This window comes from Mizuhopecten yessoensis, unplaced genomic scaffold (assembly GCF_002113885.1).
Source record: "Mizuhopecten yessoensis strain PY_sf001 unplaced genomic scaffold, ASM211388v2 scaffold8507, whole genome shotgun sequence".
NCBI lineage: Eukaryota > Metazoa > Mollusca > Bivalvia > Pectinida > Pectinidae > Mizuhopecten > Mizuhopecten yessoensis.
In genome coordinates, this window is record NW_018407582.1 from 14,367 (window position 1) to 33,355 (window position 18,989).

The window sequence follows — 18,989 nt, forward strand, 5'->3', positions numbered from 1 at the left end:
ACTTCTAGTTAGATGGACGCTTCGATTTCTCTCAGTCTTGTATTTTCTGAAGTTTTTCTGGGTTTTTACAGTGAAGATATTTTTTCCAACGCTGCCCTTTTTTCTTAAATGAATCACTTGAAGCTTTGTCGATGTTGATTTTCCTTATTGGGAGGGAGTTATTCCTCACTGGTACATGTGTCTCTATTTCTTTAGTGATAATAACAGAAAACTTCTCACAAGCCTCCTTGACGTCTGAACATCTAGCAAGTTCATGAGAATCCATTTGTTTGAGGCCCTCATTGATTACTTCATAGTCTCCTCTGTGAAAATTATGTTTCATGGGTGCCCGAATTTGTTCTGCTCGTGGAATTTGACTGTAGCAGATAAAGTCGTAGGTTAGTACAAGATGGTCGCCTTCCCCTAGTCCATTATAATAATTAAGACTTTCAACCATTCCCTCTTCATTAGAAAGGATTAGATCCAATGTTGATTGTGTTTGTCCTTCTCTGTATCTGGTCGTTTCTGTAACATGTTGGTACAAGAAGTTGTCCCTTATGCACTCTAGGAAGAGTGTTGCTGGATGCTACTCACTAACGCTGGTTGTGTAATGGTTCCAGTTTATCTCTTTGTAGTTAAAATCCCCTACGTTACGTATGTGTGAGATTGGTTGGCGACATAGGTTTTTCTAAGACTTGGTGAAGGTGATTGTTATTTTCTGCCGAGCTGTTTTGGGCTTTTGTAGATACAGTAGATAGCAAGTTTATCTCTGCCCTTTAGGTTTAGTATACAGGATACTTGTTCTTCAAAGGGTCCTGTTTGCTGTAGGGAGTCGCAATCAATAGTGGTGATTACATATAGGATCACACCTCTTTTCCTATGTTGCCCCATAAATTGGTTGTAGTTTTGTATGTTTTACATTCTGTTGTCTACTGGGGTTTGGCACATTTTTGGTAGAATTTCGGTTAGACAAATCACATCTGGATGGTTATTTTCTATATAGAGTTCAAGTTCAGACTTCTTTGTTTTAGTCAGGGTGTCTACGTTAGAGTAGTAAATTTTAAGCTTGTCCACTGGTATTTTAGAGGAATCACCAATGTCATTAAAACTGGTAAAAACTTCTTCCTAGTATTAGTATCTGTCAAGTTCAGGTGACCTAGGTGGTATATCATTTATTGATGTGCCATTTAGGTCTTCGAACGAGTCTGTGCTGTATATAAGCGTTGGTTCGTCCTCTACAGTAGAGATCTTGGTGTCCTCAAGATATGGGTTGGACGGCATACGTTGAGGTATTTGCTACTTGTTCCATTGACAAAATGGGACTTGGTGGTATCTGATCCATCCATACTTTGGAGTGGAGCATATACAGAGCTGGTAGCTGTTGATGGTACTCTTGTTTTCTGACATCACTTGAGGCTGTTTTAGAGACTGGGCAACTTGGTGTTGTTCCTACCTGTGGGTTCTTCCTCTTGTCTGAAGTGTTGTTTGTGAAATTACTACCTAGGCTGGATGGGGTAAGTACCTGTTGTGAGTTGGGCCTTCTGTTCTCTAGTCGTTGTTTCTTTTCTTCTCTCTGCTGTTTTGTCAGATCTTTAGTGAGGATTACACTCTTGAGTCTTTCAGGGGCCTGTCTTTTATAGAACGGGCGTTTTCGAGCAGGAGTTTCATTTGTTGTTTGCTGTCTAGAACAGCAACTAGTGGCCTGATGGAATCAGCTTTACTTCGTCCTATACGGAAATGAGCTAGAATACCTATCGGATGGACTCCTAATGTATGGCTCAGTGAACGTATGTCCTGGTCATCTAGAGACTTGTTGTTGAGGGGGTTTGGATCTGTTTTTTCTGGAACGTGGAATAGGATAATATTTTGTTCTTTAGATTTCCTTTCTTCCCATTCCTTGCATCTGGTGTCTACCATACTGTTAATGTTTCCCTTGAACTCTTCCATGAGTTGCTGTTGGGTATGAGCGAGTTCTTCCTGGATAATTGAGTTACTGGAGATGTTGTTTTATATGTGGACTATTCTTGTTGTCTCCAATAGGCGTTGACAATATGGGACCATTCTAGTGGTAACAAAGTATGGAATGCATGTGTTTTGTATTGTAGTTACATCACAGTAGAACATGTATTGTTACACTGAAAACACATAAGAGATTAAAGGAAAAACGAAATAGAAACTGGAAATCAGAAATTAACATTTGTTTTATTATTTACAGGAAACATACAATGGTATGATAACAGCACAGTAATTGTAGAAATTAAGTGTCAACGTTTGAGAGTATTTTGGATTGCCCCAATCTTATAGCACTGTAATTTAATAATAACAAAAACCATCCGTGTGTCTCCGTACAGCATAAAATGTCTAGAATAATCGTTGGCAAGTATCCAAGTACAAGGCAATACTAGAACAGTCGTTGGCAAGTATCCAAGTACAAGGCAATACTAGAACAGTTGTTGGCAAGTATCCAAGTACAAGGCAATACTAGAACAGTCGTTGGCAAGTATCCAAGTACAAGGCAATACTAGAACAGTTGTTGGCAAGTATCCAAGTACAAGGCAATACTAGAACAGTTGTTGGCAAGTATCCAAGTACAAGGCAATACTAGAACAGTTGTTGGCAAGTGTCCAAGTACGAGGCAATACTAGAACAGTTGTTGGCAAGTGTCCAAGTACGAGGCAATACTAGAACAGTTGTTGATAAATGTCCAAACATAGCACACAATGCCCAATCATAGGTGTCCGGTAAGGCAGGGGACATGTATCTGACCCACAGATACCTGTAACTAGCACTTCTAACAAAGTGGGTATCTCTGAATTACAGTCGGTGAGAATTGTCACTAGCACTATTGTGGAAATATTCTATGTGGTGTACTTCATACTGCTGTCTCTATAGCCACTTTCCTGGTAGTTGATGTCACTTTCTTGGTAGTTGATGTCACTTTCTTGGTAGTTGGTGTCACTTTCTTGGTTGTTGATGTCATGAGATGCTGCACCTGCAAAGAAAACCATTACATTTTAGAGGGTGACAAAAAGCGTTTTTCAATATTTCCTATTCAAGGCTTTAGATGGAGTATATGCTACCTAACACAATTCAATAATATTTACTTTGTGATTGAATTGTCTCCCTTATTTTTTGAAATTGAGATTCTACAATACCGTGTACATTTATCTGTGTGGACATAAAAGGAGGTTGATGTCCCAGTATGACAACATACATTAACAGCAAACACTGGCTGATCTTGAATTATACTTGTCACATACGTTTGTTCTGTAGTATCTTTGAATTATCTTAGTGTGATAATTAAACAATGTTTAAAATCAGTGTGAAACTGTTAAATGCCAGCAGAGTATTTTATTATGTAGTGTCGACATAAATCGGTATGCTTACCTTGGTGAATAACTTGATGCCGTATCGGTGGTGTATGTACTGGTTAGCACCCCTCTGTATGGTGATCAGCGACTGAGGTCGTGTCTGGACACATCGTCTGATATAATCCAAACAAGCGGTCTTCAAATCGTCTAATCCAAACTGTCTGGCACCGCAAAGCAAACCTGGTAACAAAATGACAGAATTCAATGTAAAGCTATCATTGTTGTTGTTGTCACCACGTGGAAAGAATAATGTTCATAAAGAAAAACAAAGTCATTGCATCTATGTTGTCAGATGTAATCTGAATACACTTGTATAGTGCAATTTATATTGCAGAAGTTCATGAAACTGAGGTTTCTTAATGGTATTACTGCTGACTGTAATCAAAACCTACCTGCAACACTTCTGGAGTCTACATCCACAGAGCCACAGTGGATGAACTGTACTATCTTGCGGAAGTCCTCGGGCTGGTACTTATTCACTTCAATGGTCAAACGGGATTGTCTGGGCTTTCTGGACTTCTTGGCTTCTTTCATACAGCGTTCATTCTTAAGGATTAGCTGGTACATAACCCTGAAACAATAAACAAGTTGTTACAGAAAAAGTAGTGATAGATTGTGCAATGGATCACAAAGGAATATTCTCCCGAAGTATGTTGGTTATTTGTTAAGGGACATTGTCTCGAAATCTGCCGGTAAAATGGTACAAAACAATCGTTAAAGAGTTGAGACCGTATAGTGACAAGGACCGGAAGTAATATATACTTATAACCATATCTTGTATGTTTTCTTATCATGTACATAATATATTTGATTTATTTTGTCAAATTTCATTTTTTAAATAACCGTCTTAGCGGTGCCATGCCTCAATTATTGTACAGCACAAGGATCCTCGATGAATGATATTTATGCACCCTTAACAATAGTGTTTCCTTTTGTTTGGGCATTGTAGACCCTCTGAATTAACATTTGATAGGATTCTGTCTTCAAGAAATACGTTGAACCAACCCACATGGTTGTATGTATGATGAAGCTTACCTGCTACGAGTTGATAGAATAGCCTTCACTCCATGGACGGGGACTTTAGTTGGCCCTACGAGGAATGTGACGTCACAAAGTTCTGGCATGGATAAGATGTATTTCAGGTGTTCACAGAGGGCGCTGGTGTTCTGGTACTTCACGGGGTCACTGCTGATGTTGTCGCATTCCAAGCCCAATCCGTCGTCGACATCTTTGTTGTCGTCGTTGTCGTGCAGGGGACATGATTCGGAGTCCGATATATCGTCCGAGTCGTAGCCCGAGGAGAATCCTGAATAAAAAAGGGCATAAGTTATTTTCAACATTCATTTTACGGAATCCGTTAAATCAAGAAATCTGTCATTGAATCTGGTAGTGGATATTTGTAATGTTTCCAAAACAAGTTCTAGATGTCACTTAAAAGTTTTCAAAGCGCAACATGTAAGGTAGCATATATATCTTTAATACAAAAGTACAATGTGTAAGGTTGCATATATCCTTAACTTTATCACAAGTTACAGATATACTATGTAATGTATCATTAAAACTTAACTTACACAAATGACAGGTATAAAATGTAAATTTTAACAGGACACATGCATAATGTGTGAGGTGGCATATCGCATAAACACTAATCACATGTGTGAAGCGTAAGACTTATCACGCTTTTAAAGTAGCATATCGTCTTAACTCTTACATAAATCACAGGTATGATTTATATACATAAGGTAGCATATCACCTTAATTCTATCACAAATTACGGGTAAATGTGTAAGATAGCCTTAATACTATGTAAGGTAGCATATATCCTTAATTCTATAGCAAACTATTTGTGTACCAAATTATATTTAATGCGTATGGTAGCATATAATCTTACTTCTAAAACACATCACATTTGTAAGGTATATAGGCCTATACTTTACAATTTATTATGTGTACCAAATTATATTGAATGCGTAGGCCAGCACATTTAAGGGAAGTAACTCTTATTAGTCATGCATAAGCCTGATAATTTCGACACCGATAGTTTTACAATTGTTTATCATTTACCTTCAGACTCCGACTGGTCGCTCAAAAGGCCCAGATGATCACTGTCGACAAGTTTGGCGGTAGAGTCGGTTCTTTCCATCGTTAACAAGATATATGTTGCCTTGTGTTGTATTGTAGAGTATTGAAAGAGACGATTGTGGTGAATGTGATGGACATTGCGATTTTTATACCATTTTTGACAATTAAGGTAAGCAGTGACACGGAGTAGATCAGAAATGGTCACTTTCCCTCACTGTCGAAAGTGACCGCTGTCTAGGCCACGTGCGACCGTCGCGTGACAACTTGATGTGTGTGTGTTTAACGCGCGTTGATCTGTTTTGATAACGGATTCCAAGGTGACCATGTCAGAGTAGGATCTGTTGACATAGGTCCTGATTGTCTAAGAAAGAAGTAATCTAGCCGGGTATCTATTCCTTGTAAACAATAAGTTGATTATGTAAACAAACAGGACTGATCTATGACGTTTAAGTAAACAGGAAATACTCGCCGTGTAACCGGCCCTGCGTTTAGTTATTGGATGAAATTCATTACTTTCTATCACGAAAACCAAGTGTCAGAAATATTGGAATGTTAAGGTCATTAAAAAAAAAGAATGTTATATGCATACCTAACTTATGTTTAAAAAATAGGCAATTAATAATATTATTTATTTAGCCGTCGGTCCTTAATTCCAAAATGTACAACACCTACAATAATACGTATTTTATGTCGTCAGAGTTTTCCCAAGGCCTCATAATACCTCAAACATTTATTTACCTCCACATTACCATTCTGTGTAACGGGAGCAACATCATCAATTGTAAAATTTAGGATTTATTAGATTTGTCTTAAATTATATAGCATTACACATAGGTACACAGCAATGCAGCCAGCGTGGATACGTGTATACGTTGTAAAGTTCCGTCAAGCATTGTAGGACAGTTTACCCGTTAATACAATAAAATTATAAAAATGAAATTGTATATAAGTTGGAATGTCAATGTACTGTAATTAATCAATTTCTGTAGATACTGTATTGTTACTCGACAAAATGTCAGATGTTAGATATTGTGGAGTGGGTATCTGTCCGATATTTTAGCAAACGTTACTATAAAATATTTCCGGTATGGATGATAACTTATGTAATATGTAATTTACTTTTTCGTATAGATACTTTCTGTTTCCTAACATTTTCGCTTCAAAATTGTCGAATATACGATTTATTAGAGTGTGTACATTTCCAGGTTGTAACAATTAGTGTTTCAACTAGTGAAATGTAATACTCTAAAATCAAGTTACAATAATTGGGTTTATTAACCTGTAGTTTTGGATACATTTGCTACCAAACTTAAGCCTTTTATTGCATTAAATACCTGGGGTGAAAGTACTTATCATATTTAATTACGGTAATAAACCGATAGCATCAGTCGGCCAATGCCGATTGAGATATAAAGATAAGTGTACAATAGGTGTAATTGAGGCATTACGTGAACTAATGGGAAAGTTTAGGTGCTTTATTGTTCAACAATAACAAGTTTTCCAATCGAACTACAGGTGCGACAAAGTGACCTGTTCGCATGTACGTATTAGAACTTTATTTCCGACATCAGCGTTTCTCATTAAAACACCTGTTTCTCGTTGGACAGGTAGTGATACAATAGCGTATTGTTGTTTTTGATGGACTCGATCGTCGGTCCTATAGAAATGAATGTAAGGGCCGTTACATACCAATCATGTTCGTGTAAACAACTAACCTAATTTTAACGGTCCACCCCCTCGCTCTCAAGAGCTGGTTTTGACAGGTCGCATTAAAATGTTAAAATCACACACTAAACCGTACCGTATTCGGTATGACGGGTGGCGCCTGTACGTAACTCCGTAGATACGGTCCTCGTTAGTCGATCAAGTGCCAGTGTTTTCACACGTGAGAAATTTGATGACTCTGACAGCACGTGACTGACAAATATGGCACCTCTAGTAATATGCCACTTACCTGACAGGATTAACTCGACCAGGAGTTGTTTGAGGTGATTGGTTATTTCTTTGGATGTGTATAAAAAGGATAGAGACACCAACGAGAATGATCAATCTTAGATTTACATAGAAACGAATATCACTACAACCAATTCGTACCTTACCATTCTTTACTTGACAATGGAGAAGTCGGATTCTAAAGCTCTTCTTGTCCAGAATGACGAATTAGACATCTTGACCACAGAAAATATTGACAACGATGGTAAGCCAATTTATGTATTCACTTTCTCTAAATAATTAACAGACAGGACTTTTATATTTTAGCTCAAATCTATGGTATCTTATATTATCTCATGTGGTAATATATCAAAGAAATCGTATCTGGTCCCCGGACATTGAGTTCAAAAATTATAGAAATTAATTTCATGAAAAGGGAGGGGGCGCTATTATAGGTCTAGGATCTTGTCCAATAATATTGATTTCTCAATTAAATTTGCAGAAATGATACAACATACATAGAATTTAAAGATAAATGGACTTTTCATAGCTTTGTGGTTCAGTTGCGGTTTATTTATTATATAACATCACAGCTGATAGAGTTGATATCTCTGTAATGTAAATTGTGAAAATTCAATATACTCGAGAGGTACAACAGTTGATTATATACAAGGCAAGTACCATTAAAAAGGTGTCGGTCTGTATAAGGCTAAACGTACTATATACGTATTAAAGGTATAATCAACTCCCATCCTACACTCGAGAATATTTACATTTAATTTAAAATCTAAACAGCGATTGCCCTGGGCGCTTCTCCGAATGATCAAGTATGATATTCTTTATAAACAAGATGTATATAGTCTGTCCAGTTAAATCTTGGTTCCTTTTTAATACATGTCATATGAGGAAAACTTCTCTAAGAGCGTGTGTGCATGTTATACCAATCAGTTAGATAATTGTCATTCTAAAGGGACAGGGACCACTTTAATCGACTCCAAGGTCACAGAAAAGTCAAGAAACTTGATAAACCATTTAAAGAGATAAGATACAACTTCAAACCCTGTCAGTGACATTTGGATCATCAGGACAGACGAGTCAGCAATATGGGGATTTAAAATACTCGACAGTGTCGGAAAACTTATTTGTTAAAGAATGACATATTTGTTCTATAAATTCCCCTGGTTTTACGACACTTCGACGAAGACTGTACTTACCCTTGGTCTGATAGCTTTATCACATATAGACATTTATGATGAACTAAGGGACGTTACGTTGATGCATATACTGACATAATGTTATAGTGTTCAATGAATGTGTAAGGAAATTTAGAGTTTAAATTATAATATAACTAATAAAGGCTAAAACCACGAAAATGAGGAGGGGAGAAATAGGATGAATGGTATTGACCTGTGTTTTCTGGCACAGCTAGCCATATCATCTCTGGAAGCTAGCCATAATACCTGGCACAGCTAGCCATATCATCTCAGGAAGCTAGCCATAATACCTGGCGCTGCTAGGCATATTACCTGACAAAGCTAGTCATATTACCTGGCACAGCTTTCCACATTACCTGACAAAGCTAACCATATTATCTGACAAAGCTAGCTATATTAACTGGCACAGCTAGCCACATAACCGACAAAGCTAACCATATTACCCGACAAAGTTAGCCATATTACCTGACAAAGCTAGTCATATTACCTGGAGCAGCTAGCCATAATACTTGACAAAGCTAACCATATTACCTGACAAAGCTAACCACATTATCAGGCGCAGGTAGCAATGCTTGAAATTATTTGACGTATATGTGGGTTAATATAATGATTTAATCGAATACGTTATTTAGAATAATTACGGCACGCAGATTACGCTTTATATATCATTTCGAAAGCACACCGAAATTTCAATTTACAGTACAAAGATACGATGTATATCTCGACTACAATGGTCTCAGTGTGAGCTAGCTAGGGTACAACCCAGAAAAAATACATTTACTTCAGGTTAAATGGCTACTTGGTGGGCACCCATTTCAATAGATTTAATTTTCACAAATACACTTTTTATAAACTTTTTTACTTGACAATATGGGTGGTTGTCCGTGGTTTACCTACAGCAGGAAATTGATTTACACTTGGAATAAACACATCAAGATAAAACTTTGTTCAGATGTTATCATGTTACTCATTTCACCACTATTCATATAAAACTCGCTGATATACAACTTGGGAATAATTCCATCATTAAATTTTGAAACACCTTTTTCAACTGTAACCAAAGGTTCGGTATTATACAGCGACAGAACAAAACATCACCAGTTTCATATATGATACATAAGTTTTATTTAATTGAAATTAAAATAAAACTAAACTTTCGATCTTGCTACAAACATAACAATCGATCGCCGCATTTGAACATATCAATCGAATAAGGAAAGAACTGAAATGTATCTTAAAATACATGCACTTTTATGTAATAATCTTACAAGCTGCCCTATCTTTTTGACTGTATGATGGATGCGTTCCTGGTGAACAACCACCCACTGTACACGTAGTTTTACTGAATACTGTGAATAAACAAATCTACTGACATTCGCTGTTTATTACATCTTTTGTGATATCGACAGAGATAGATGTCCCTGTTCAAACAGAAAATGATAAATCTACGTTCGTATGTGAAAATAGTATATCGTATTTCACCTCACAAGTTATAAAAAAATATACATAGCGATACCATTATAATAGACATGTATACACAGGTTGATATTAAAAGTGGTATATCTTTACCATTAAACTTTTGGGGGAAAGTATACACCTGTTTCAATCTCCTGCAATCTTTCATTGAGTAATAATGAATTTATCGTTCTTTTTACAGACGTTGGATTTTCATCTGGATATGAATCAAACCCGGAGTCTTTGCTGGAAGTAGGCGATTCAAGCGACCAAGAAAGCGACTACAAGGCTAAAGATGCCGTGAACTACAATAGTACCAGCGCCCTCTGTGAACAGCTTAAGTACATCCTGTCCATGCCAGAGCTGTGTGACGTCACTTTCCTCGTTGGGCCTACCAAAGTTCCGGTTCACGGCGTGAAAGCAATTCTTGGAACTCGCAGCAGGTAAACAAACAATGAGTGAAATAATTAAAACTACAAATTAAGAAAGGTTAACACTTGATTTGGTAATAATGAAGGAATGTGAGTACTTTAACCAATCTTATTGAGTAGACTAAACGCAAAGTTCCAGACCTATGAAAAGATTTTTTATAGCATGTTCTGTTTCTCCATTCTCAGGGTCATGTACCAGCTGATTCTACAGAAACAGAAGGAGGAAGAAGAAAATAAGTCGAAGAAATCCCGGAAATCCCGAATCAGCTCTCGCCTGGTCATTGACGTGAAGAAATACGAGCCAGAAGATTTCCGAAAGATTGTCCAGTTCATCCATTGTGGAGCAGTTGACGTCACTGCCAAAAATGTCACAGGTAGGAACAAGTTTAAAGTATCCCGACACAAAGTGTGCACCAGCAAACTGTGCTTAGTGTCATGGCCAACTACTTTTGACCCCGAATAGCATTTCTTGAATATTAAAAGTATTCGCTTGGTGCTTATATATGTTTTTATATTTCTTTTGTCATATTGAAAAAAAGACTAAATTTCACCGTAAATTTATTTACAATTGTTTTGTTTTATAGGTCTTCTGTGTGGAGCAAGCCAGTTTAAACTCATGGACCTTAAAGTGGCATGCTGGGATTTCATCAAGCGGTGTTTCAAGTCTGAAAACGGATCCATAGCAGCGATCCGGAAAGGTGCTCATCAGTACAGCCATCATAAAACAGCTGGCAAGCTCTTATCTAAGGTCAGTTGGAGGTCAAATAACGACCTATTGGATCTTATCCATATTATTATTATTCTTTTCATTTATCTCTCTTCACGATAATTCCCATGTTGAACTGATTCTATTTCGCAAATACTCGTATTGTCGCCATTTTTGACTGCGATTAAAGATTATGGACAACTATGTTTACTGTTTTCGATACCATTGTTTCCTTCATTAGAAAAAAACATCACTATAATGAATCTCTTCGTTGTTACAGATTTCCAAACACATAGAACAGGCCTCCCAGGAAACAACGTCAGCGTCACCATCGTCCATATCGTCTACTCCTGCGGTATCCTCCTCAGTTTCATCGCCGCCGCCCTCGCCTTCGAGGTTGACGACTACAGTATGATTTGACACATGACATTGTACTGATTTAAATTTCTAAAAAGTGCTGATAACTCAAACCACTGTGCAATCACATCTCAACCTGACTTCCGGTTTGTTGTGGACTGCCACAGTTTACCAGGGTATGGCCGTGTCTATATGAAATATAGAATGTCTCAAACCATTTGATACTCAAGAAGGAAACAATGCCATAGTTGCTCAAACGGATGTCAGTTGTCTGTTACATGGAGCGAGTTGATATGAGACATATGTTTGTGTACCGGAAGTAAAATGTGTATATACGCCTAGTGTGTGTACCGGAAGTGAGAAAATGCCTGTGTGTATCGGAAGCGAGAAAATGCCAATGTGTGTACCGGAAGTGAGGAAATGCCCATGTGTGTATCGTTAGCGAGAAAATGCCTATGTGTGTATCGGGAGTGAGAAAATGCGTGTATGTGTGTGGTGTTATAATGTGTACCGGATGTGAGAGTATATTTGTGTGCTATAATATTTGGTGCTAAGTTTTGTGCTGATAGTCTTCCGTTAATATATTGTATAGCATGAATAATACATTTGAATATATCAAACTAAAATCAGTTTTTGTTGTTGTGTTTTGTTAGAAGTAATTTGCTTGTCAACACAGAACACACGAAATAGAGTTTCTAGTGTGAGTAACATTAAGAAGTCATTTTAGACACATTGGGTTCGCAGACGTCCATTGTCTTGACAATAGAAATGGAATTGAGACACTTCTCTTGTTTTGCGGCATAGTATATTCATAGTATCGAGATTGCAAATGTATGTCGAAATTCCTAATTATTGGGAATGATTGAGGTCTTTTAACACACATATATTTCGAAAACAAAGTAATCTCAGCATTACCTGTCAAATGAACACGGCTTCATTTCTATATTCTTGTTACTAACTTATTGGATAATTAATTCCCCCAAACTATTACCGATTACCATCCAAGATGGCCGCCATGAATTTTTGAAATTTTTGGGAATTTAAAATTTCTAAAGGTGTTCGCTAAAGATAGCCAATGTAACCTATCCTATTTTACATGTTTTATAGATATTTTCCAATGCATTCCAAATTTGGCATGTTGGTGTATGATGGTACTGCGAACTCAACCATGACATCTGTTTTCTAATTAGACAAAATGGCTGCCATATACTGGTTGCTGATTGGTCGAAACTCCGTTATTGTTCGATTTCGTTCAAATTGGGTATGTATGTGTAATATGGCATTGCAAACTCAACTGCGACATTTGTTTTCTAATTTGACAAAATAGCCTCTATATACTGGGTTCTGATTGGTCGAAATTTAGATATTGCTCGTTGTTGGTGAAAATTGGTTTACAGGGGTATTAGGGGGACTGCGAATTCAACCACACGGAGGCTTCTGATTGGTCAAAATTTAGATAGTGTTCGATTTTGATGACAATCGATATGTAGGGGTATTAAAGGACTGCAAATTCAAGCGCATTCATTCGTTGCCATAGCCACCACACAGAGGCTTCTAATTGGTCGCAATTTAGAAATTGTTTGATTTCTCTCAAATTTAGTATGTAGGGTGTATAAAGGCATTGCGATCATTTTCTGATGCATCTGTGCGACTATGGGGAAGATATTGTTCGATTTTGATAAAAATTGGTATATAGGAGTATTAGGGGACTGCGAATTCAACCGCATAGGTTTCGTTGCCAAAGCAACTTCATAGCAACCACACGGAGGCTTCTGATTGGTCGAAAGTTAGATATTGTTTGATTTTTATGAAAATTGGTATATATGGGTATTAGGGGACTACAAATTAAGCCGCATATGTTTCGTTGCTATAGTAACTATATAGCAACCACACGGAGGCTTCTGATTGGTGGTAATTTATGTATTGTTTGATTTTTATGAAAATTGGTATATATGGGTATTAGGGGACTGCAAATTCAACTGCATATGTTTCGTTGCCATACCAACAACATGGATGCTTAAGATTGGTCGAAATTAAGATATTGTTCGATTTCACCCAAATTTAGTATCAAGGTGTTTTATGCCATTGTGATCCTTTTCTGGTGTATCTTTGCGACAATGGGGGCAGTTTGGTAGACTTCTGTAATGGTCCCCCATTACAATTTGTACTTGTTAAATTAAGTGATTCATTACTGCTGATTCCCTTTGCCACAAAAAAGATTTAACAGAAACTCTCAATTAAATGGCCTTACAATCTTACGAAGATCGTACAGCAGATGCCTTCTTTTCTCCGAACCTAGAAGATTTGTTAGGCAAAGGCAACAAACAGAGACGCTGGTACAGTCTCTAAATTAACGCAACAATTCAAAATGTTAGTATGAAAGAGTAACGAAGGGATCTTTTGACGTTAATATTTTCCAGTTCTGTTCTCATATCAGACTTTGGAAATAATCGGGCACAACTAATGTCGTGACGTTCAATTAACACCTTCCCGAATGGTTTCCGATGATCGTTTCAATTAAGTATCCCCAGTCGGGAATGGTAACCACAGAGAACATGACATTGTTTCCACAGAAATGGACGTTCGGCAATTTGGTAAAAAAAACGTGTTTAAAATGTATGCTGAACTATACCCAGACAGATCAAATACTGTGTTCTTTGTTGTTTTTAATAATATGCCAGCTTTATTTGTTAGTAACTGGGAATCAAACCCTAAGAAATATTCAAAGCATGTGTTTCAATACTTTAATAGCACCATCCATTATGTTTCAAAGATCTGCGCAAATGAAAAGGAACTCCGACCCCGACCACAAATAGTATGACGTCATAGATGGAATTACGTCAACACTCTCGCATGTTCTCGAGAACAATTGAACCTAGTTACGACATCGCTACTATTTTCCATTAAATTTAAACTCTAGCATGGAAGGTATCTTTATCCTTGATGTGGACTCACTGTGTCAACTTGCCGACGAGTAGGTATTGCATACATTTCCTGTATAGCTATTTGTTTTACTTTTCCTATTATTGGTGTATCAGCTACTCGATACAGTTCTTGATCCTTGGAGATACTACAGTACAGTACTCACATGCATGTACCAGAAAACTTCTGTAACACGTTGAAGTGATTAATTCTATTTACAGCTAGAACTAGGAGGTTTGGTGGCTGGTTATTGGCATTTTGTTGTGGCCTTTTAAACACGCTAAATATTTAGATATTATCTCTAAATACTAGTAATTTCAAAACACAAAGTTATAATATTCAGTGTTCATAGGATTCCGATGTAATAAATACAATACAATATATAAAATCATAGTGACCAAGTTCTATTATACTTTTTCAGGCTCGAGGAATACTTCGCTTACTGTGCGGCACTATCCGAGTATATGGAAAACATTACCAAACACAACAAACAAATCACCATGGTTATAGAAGATATACCTGTCCCCATGTATGTTCTCAAGTAACTCGCAAGAGGCTATTGCAAACTTAGGTAATTACATCATTAAAATTGCAGTATGGCTGAAGCCGGTTTGCGTTTATACCGGCGTAAATGTTCTACCTTCCTATCAGTGGTTTTATTTTGAGGATCCTATGATATTTACAGCAATGAAGTTTCTGTATCGTCAGAGCAAACGATATTCCTGGAACCCCCTCTAGCAATAATTAAAAATGATTCCGCGAGACGAGCTGAAATGGAAATTTTCAGAAACGTTCTTGAAACTTGGGCCGTCAATAGAACTTTCTGGTCATCGGTTTCATTCTAGTGTAACAGGAAAAAGAGAAAATCCAACGGCCAGACAAAGGTTAGATCCGGGACCCTCCGAACTGTAGACGGACGCTCTACCAATTGAGTTAACTGGTCGCCGACGATCGACCCAGTCAAATTCCACTGCACTCCTCCTTCTTTTATCTAAGTCTTCGCCCGGTTCGGGTATCCCCTTGAATCACTGGAATCACTGGTTGACATCAATGGCTTCTTGATGATGGATGATTCCATTCGGCACACCTCGGCAGATCTACATCTAGATGAAAGGTACCCGAATCGGCCGAGGTTAGCCGAATGGTATGATCCTTGTCAATAAACTTCTGCTGGACACAACTTCCTTCCGGTTGCGCACACAGGTTGTTTTTCAATAATTGTAAAGAACTATTAACAATATATATGTTGTTGTTGAACGTCGATCGGAAGCTTGAGCTTGTGGAGACGTCTAAATATCCTCTTCTCACTTGATACGTTGCTAGCAGAATAGCCTGCCATCAACGGACTGCGGTTGCGCAGGGATTAAAACTATTTACAATGTATCAAGCTTTTACACTTTATTTTATTGTGAATACTTGTTTATTATGCCAATAATTTATGTATGATTTAAAAGATTTATGTATATAACCTCAATTATGCTATAGGTAGTAACTAACATTCTAATGGTAAATGAGATTTCCGTGTGAATCATTAACGATAAAAGGAAGGGCTGAACTTCCGGGGGTGATTCCTCCACAGTGTGTTTAAGTTTGACTTGAACTCGTTAAATGTTTTTGACGAGACAGTTTCCTCGGGTAGACTGTTCCAGACCTTGATCACTCGGTTATGTAAGACATTCTTACTAGTGTTAAGCCTGAAATTTTTCTTGAATATCTTTTTAGAGTGACATGTAGTGATACTAAGTGGTGTAGGACGAAACATCAGCCCGTAGCATAACTGGTCGATCCCGTTCAATATTTTATACAACTCAACCACATCTGCCCTCTCACGCCTGTATTTCAGAGATGGTGGACCTAATGTTCTTATGCGTTCATGGTAGGGCATAATCTGTATTTCTAGTAGTCTTTTAGTGGCGCTTCGTTGGACATTTTCGATAGCTATTTTGTCCTTGTTTAGATACAGTGACCACACTTGCGTCGCGTATTCTAGATGTGGACGGATAATTGACTTTTACAGGGTTATAAAAAGAGCTATATCAATAAAAATGAAAGTTCGAAACAGTATACCTAACATTTCGACACTGCCGTATTGACTTGGGTTGAGAATTTTAGGATGTTGTCAAAGTGAACTCCAAGGTCCCTTGCTGTGGCTACTTTCTCTATTTCGGTTGTTTGTTCATCTTGGTGTTTAGCTTCATGAGTCAGCTGTCGGTCCAGTTACTTATTTTGTTGATGTTTATTTGGAGTTGTTGTCTTTCTAATTCTGTTCGAGTTTTTGAATAGAGATTGGTATCGTCCGCAAATAATTTGGTTATACAGCTGAGAAGTTCAGGCGTGTCATTGACGTAGATCAAGAATGGTATCGGGCCAAGGACGCTTCCCTGGGGAACTCCATTTGTGACTGGAAGACTTGAGGATTTCGCTCTGTTGATTGTAACTCGTTGGGTCATGCCTTTTAGGAATTCCTTAGTCCAAGCCAAAATGACCTCTGATACCATATATATATATTTATATAGTTTGTATAATAGCAAGCGGTGCGACACTTTGTCAAAATCTTTGCTGAAGTCGAGGTATATGATGTCCACATTGTTCCCATCATCTAGTGCCTGTGTTCAGTCAGTCTTCAATGACCTCTAGTAGTTCAGTGGTACAGGAGCGGCCACTTCTGAAGCCATGTTGGTGGGGGGTGAAGAGATGGTTCTTGTCCATGTGTTTTAAGATTGCATCTCGGACTATGCGTTGTAGGATCTTACATGGAACTGACGTCAAACTGATAGGTCTGTAGTTTCCCGAGTCACTTTAAGAACCTTTGTTAAATATTGGTGAGACATGAGCCTTTTTCCACGAATCTGGCAGGGTTCCTTCTTGAATAGACCTGTTAAAGATGTTTGTTAAGAGTTTCTTTTAATGATTCTATTGTTTTTTAGATGAAATTTGGATGGATGTTATCTGGGCCAGGAGATTTGTTTGGATTGGTTTTCTTAGTTGCTGCTTACAAATGATTTTCTGTCACTGATAGTTCGGTAAGCACGCTATCGTATGGTCTTTCCTCAAACTCAGGCAAAACTACTTCGCTGTCGTCAACAAATACACTAGCAAAGAAAGTGTTCATAACGTTGGCCGTCTCCAAGTCTGAGGTTGTCATTTCTCCTTTATCATTTTTGACTCTGGTGATGGACGTTGCTGTTTTTGTTTTAGTTGGAACATATTTCCAGAACGGCTTTGGGTTTGTTTTGATGTTGTCCACCAAAACCTTTTCAAATGTATAGTTTGATCTTCTAATTAAATGGACGCTTCGATTTCTCTCAGTCTTGTTTTTTATGAAGTTTTCTGTGTTTTTACAGTGAAGTTATGTTTTCCAACGTTGCTCTTTTTTCTTAATAGAGTCTCTTGAAGCTTTGTCGATGTTGATTTTCCTTATTGGGAGGGATCGGGAGTTATTCCTCACTGGTACATGTTTCTCTATTTCTTTAGTGATAATCATAGAAAGTTTCTCCCAAGCCTCCTTGACGTCTGAACATCTACCAAGTTCATGAGAATCCTTTTGTTTGAGGTCCTCATTGATTAATTCATAGTCTCCTATGTGAAAATTATGTTTCATGGGTGCCCGAATTTGTTCTGCTCGTGGAATTTGACTGTAGCAGATAAAGTCGTAGGTTAGTACAAGATGGTCGCTTTTCCCTAGTCCATTATAATAATTGAGACTTTCAACCATTCCCTCTTCATTGGAAAGGATTAGATCCAATGTTGATTGTGTTTGTCCTTCTCTGTATCTGTTAGTTTCTGTGACATGTTGGTACAAGAAGTTGTCCCTTATGCACTCTAGGAAGAGTGTTGCTGGATGCTACTCACTAACACTGGTTGTGTAATGGTTCCAGTTTATCTCTTTGTAAATCCCCTACGTTACGTATGTGTGAGATTGGTTGGCGACATAGGTTTGCTGTAGGGAGTCGCAATCAATAGTGGTGATTACATATATGATCACACCTCTTTTCCTATGTTGCCCCATAACTTGGTTGTAGTTTTGTATGTTGTACATTCTGTTGTCTACTGGGGTTTGGTACATTTTTGGTAGAATTTCGAAGAGACATATCACATCTGGATGGTTATTTTCTATATAGAGTTCAAGTTCGGACTTCTTTGTTTTGGTCAGAGTGTCTACATTAGAGTAGTAAATTTTAAGCTTGTCCACTGGTATTTTAGAGGAATCATCAATGTCATTAAAACTGGTAAAAACTTCTTCCTAGTATTAGTATCTGTCAAGTTCAGGTGACCTAGGTGGTATATCATTTATTGATGTGCCATTTAGGTCTTCGAACGACTCTGTGCTGTATATAAGCGTTGGTTCGTCCTCTACAGTAGAGATCTTGGTGTCCTCAAGATATGGGTTGGACGGCATACGTTGAGGTATTTGCTACTTGTTCCATTGACAAAATGGGACTTGGTGGTATCTGATCCATCCATACTTTGGAGTGGAGCATATACAGAGCTGGTAGCTGTTGATGGTACTCTTGTTTTCTGACATCACTTGAGGCTGTTT

At 37.7% G+C, this 18,989-nt stretch overlaps 2 protein-coding genes and 1 long non-coding RNA gene across 3 annotated transcripts; 2 read left to right on the plus strand and 1 right to left on the minus strand.

Moving 5' to 3' along the window:
- Positions 1 to 2,173: 2,173 nt before the first annotated feature.
- LOC110456066 (serine-enriched protein-like) lies at positions 2,174 to 4,522 on the minus strand. The gene is made up of 4 exons (XM_021506604.1): positions 4,386 to 4,522; positions 3,743 to 3,921; positions 3,367 to 3,530; positions 2,174 to 2,971 (listed from the first exon to the last, which is right to left on the minus strand). The coding sequence occupies exons 1-4, from the start codon at positions 4,472 to 4,474 to the stop codon at positions 2,852 to 2,854; spliced, it is 552 nt and encodes a 183-aa protein (XP_021362279.1). The 5' UTR covers positions 4,475 to 4,522; the 3' UTR covers positions 2,174 to 2,851.
- Positions 4,523 to 7,238: 2,716 nt separating this feature from the next.
- LOC110456084 (serine-enriched protein-like) lies at positions 7,239 to 12,142 on the plus strand. Its single transcript, XM_021506622.1, has 5 exons — positions 7,239 to 7,629; positions 10,236 to 10,476; positions 10,651 to 10,838; positions 11,049 to 11,212; positions 11,451 to 12,142. The coding sequence occupies exons 1-5, from the start codon at positions 7,548 to 7,550 to the stop codon at positions 11,583 to 11,585; spliced, it is 810 nt and encodes a 269-aa protein (XP_021362297.1). The 5' UTR covers positions 7,239 to 7,547; the 3' UTR covers positions 11,586 to 12,142.
- Positions 12,143 to 14,436: 2,294 nt separating this feature from the next.
- Positions 14,437 to 14,990, plus strand: LOC110456078. Its single transcript, XR_002463550.1, has 2 exons — positions 14,437 to 14,501; positions 14,871 to 14,990. It is a non-coding gene; the product is annotated as an uncharacterized LOC110456078 (long non-coding RNA).
- Positions 14,991 to 18,989: the final 3,999 nt, after the last annotated feature.